Genomic DNA, 3,496 nt, shown 5'->3' on the forward strand with positions numbered 1-3,496 from the left:
TCTAGGCTTGGAGCTGGCTGTGGTTTGCTATTTATCAGCTTGCTCCCAGCTTTTCTGCAGATCTCCAAAACACTTCCAAATCCTGCCCCTTCCCACATGGTTCCCACTAACACGGGTCAGCCAGGGCAAGCCGCTGGGTGCATTGTGACCCTGCTTATCAGCGGAGGCTGCTTTCCAGATGATTTGCATGTATGGACTGCTTTGGTTCTCAGTACCAGCCGTCAGTTCTGCAGGGCGTGATTTGATGCTGGGAGCAGGGGGAGCCAAGGTTGCGCAGAACAGCGGGTGCTGGACCAGCCTCGGGCTCGTGCCCGCACTCCTGTCCATGCCCTGCTTCCTCACTGCTCCTTGCTTCACCTCCTCAGCCCAGGGCAGCTATGGATATCTCTCAGCTGTACTTTTTCCCATTATGTACAGAGTATCTAGAGCAGAGGATGAGCTTCCTGGTATGCCTCATCCAGCAAAATATCGTGAAATCTGGAGTGGTTACAGACTGGCCATACCTCTGAAACATCCTCTCAGGCAGCGGAACATAGATGTGTCCACACAAAATCACAAAATGCCTCCTCCTCCTTCTCCCTCATGGACCCTCTGATGGCTTATGTGTTTCTGATTCTATAACCCAATTGCTCCCCAGATAAATCTCCAAGGGTGGGAAAGAGAGCAGGATCAGAATGTAGACAGGAAATGAGAGGACAGCGTGTACTTATTTGGATGTCTGCTCCTTGGACTGTCTGGACTGACAGCACTGGGGGCTGCTCTCTTGCTGAATGCTCTCTCTCTGAACGGGGAGAGCCCTTGGTGGTCTGCTCTCCCTTGTCTCGGGTAACTTGCTTCAGCAGCAGCCCTCCCAGATGGAGGATGTCCCATGCCTCTGAGAAAAAGAGAAATGTAGAACTTTGCAACTGAAAGGGAGAATGAGGAAGGTGAGGCTTAAAATCACAGTGAGGGAAGTTCAGATTAGCCAGTAGGCAAAACCTTCCCCCAGTGGGCATAGTGAAACTGTAGAAGAGATTTAATGGGGGAAGCTGTGGACTCTTCATCACTTTTCAGAGGGGTAAGATCAAGTCAGACAACCATCTGTCAGGGCTGACACAGCTTTAGTTGAACTTGCCTAGAGCAGTAGGATAGACTGGAAGACCTCTCAAGGTCCCTTATCTCTGTGACAGGTTGTGATCAGGCAGAAGAATTCAGTCCAAATTTTCTGGCTATGAACACTTGTGGCTGTGTAACGCCTTGTATCTTTACATCAAAAAGGGCTTGCCTGCCTACCAGGGGTAACTGGGACTTCACGACCAGCTGCAGGTTTGGTGTCCTTAGCAGGCAACAGAGCCTGAGTTGGGCAAAGATGATGTTAAGCTACCTTTAAATTTAGTTCTGATGGCAGGTCCCACATGAACAGCTGCTTGCTTGTACTCTTCTTTGTGCAGGGTTTTCTGGAGCTAAGAAGGACCTTTCTCCCCCACTTCTCTTGCCAGGACATCTTCTAGACTGAGAGCTGCACTGCAGAGCTGCTTTGGGCAGCAGGCAGGTGGGCAGCACCCTGGGTCTGTGAGTGCTGTGTGCAGAGAGCAGAGCAGAGGGGTCGGGGAGTGAACCCGACTGTGGCCTCATGTTGAGCCAAGTGGGGCACTGTCTGGTGACACGCTTAGCAACAGTCTGTCCTGTGTCAAGACAAATGTGTTTCTGCTTGTCAGATGAAAGGGGAAGGGATGAGGACTAGGGAGGAGGATGCAGGCTCCAGGCCAGCTGGGAGTAGCTCTTTGGCAGGCTGAAGCGTTTGAAGAGCAATGAGTGGACCAAAACTTCAGAGCAGAGCCCAGGCAGCTCTCCTGCCTCATAGTTTTCTTCCCTGTGTGCACTGCAGCTTATCCACCACTGCCTGAATCCCAGCTCCCGAGTCTCTGCTTCCAGTGATGAGCCAGGCTCATGCCACAGACATGCACGGGGCAGAGCAGGCAGGGGGTGAGGGAGCGTGCCCACACAGCTCCTTTCAGTTCTCTTCAGACACTTTCCCTCGCTGCTGCTTTGGTCCCTTCCAGCAATGGTAGTGGGGCATGGCTGTAGGCAGCAGTCCCCCTGAGCAGCATGAGGTGGAGGAGGGAGCCTCAGAGGTGAGAATGAGGGGAGCAGCCTCACAAGCAGGTGCCATGTTGGACTTCTTTCCACAGAAATGGACCTTCCTCCCCTCCTGTCATACAGCAAAGCTCTCCTACTTGGCACAACATTGGCGGAGGCCAAAGCAGTGCGTACAGCCGCCTGTCAGCTATTAACTCTCACCGTGCTTGCCCTCTCGCCAGCTCACCAGCACAGAGAAGGTGCTATTCTTGGTGACACGCCTGGCAGCTCTGTGATGCTGGCCATGCTGCCCAAGCAGCAACAGCCCAGCATCCTCCTCTCACTGAGCTTTAAATATAAATAAGCTCCAGAGGACAAGACCAAGCCATCACTTGGGGAAGAAACCCTGCAGCTGTCCTCCAGCGCTTGGGCTGCACAGTCAGAGCAGAGATGCAGTCCTTCTAGCTCTGTCCTTTCTGCTCCCCACATGCTGGGGGTTCATTCCCTTTTGTACTCTGTGTTGTGGGCCTGCACATGCTTCTGTGGTGACAGTGCTAAACTTGGAAAGGCAGCCTCCCCAGACGGGGGGAAGCTGTCTGCATGGATATTTTTTTTTTGTCCTGTTCTTACTGGAGTTTCACTCTCATGTTGTGCATGTTTCAGAGCTGGAGAATGGAGTGTGGTCGCTGGGGCCCAAGCTCTGCTCCATCATGGTGAAACAGGAACAGAACCTGGCTCTAGACCTGCCTGAGTCCCAGCTAGCTGCCAGCTCCATGCCAGTGCTGAACCTCAACCCTCTGCAGAGACTGCCAGTCCCCGAGGAGGTGAGCCCGTCTAAGGTCTGTCGGGAACCCAGGCTCTTACACAGTAGTACCCCTGGTGATGTGGACCCAGACATGTGACTGGGTCCTGCTAGGTGATTTAGCTGCTGGACAGACAGAGGAGGGTGATACAAAGCCCAAATATTGCATTATTTGTCATTCCCATCTTGAAATGGCAGTCAGAGCAGCAGCACACCCGATGCTAGCTAGAACCGTGTTCTTGATTCCTACAGTGAAGCTATAAGACAGGTTATCTTTCCAGAGAAAATGATGGAAGGAGGGATTTCTCCAGCACGCAGGCTTTACAGTCTTGTTTAAATACAAGTGTGTTTCCTTGGCACAAAACACAAAGGCTTTTAAGCTTGCATGTGCTGGAGACATGTCCCCTCCAATCTGTTATTTCTATAGCCACTTGTGGCTTATTTTCATTTTTCAAAGAACAGTGTCAGTTAATGTGAATGTCAGTGACTCCACTATTCCTGAGTATAGACCCTGCTCTGCCACTGTCTTTTTCATGGTCTTCGGTGTATCATATGGCTTCTCACTTTTCTCGGCTGCTCACTGGAAATGGAGGTCCCCCTCCAGGTCCTGCTTGCTTTTTCCTATGAAGCAGCAGG

General features: G+C 51.9%; 1 protein-coding gene across 1 annotated transcript in view; it reads left to right on the forward strand.

Moving 5' to 3' along the window:
* The window catches only part of CREB3L1 (cAMP responsive element binding protein 3-like 1), a 19,579-nt gene that overhangs the window by 1,866 nt on the left and 14,217 nt on the right, over window positions 1–3,496 (forward strand). The window contains exon 2 of the mRNA XM_010086865.1: window positions 2,722–2,882. Within this exon, the coding sequence (XP_010085167.1) occupies window positions 2,722–2,882 (161 nt within the window). The remainder of the gene's footprint in view (window positions 1–2,721; window positions 2,883–3,496) is intronic.

This window comes from Pterocles gutturalis, unplaced genomic scaffold (assembly GCF_000699245.1).
Source record: "Pterocles gutturalis isolate BGI_N339 unplaced genomic scaffold, ASM69924v1 scaffold11186, whole genome shotgun sequence".
Taxonomy (NCBI): domain Eukaryota; kingdom Metazoa; phylum Chordata; class Aves; order Pterocliformes; family Pteroclidae; genus Pterocles; species Pterocles gutturalis.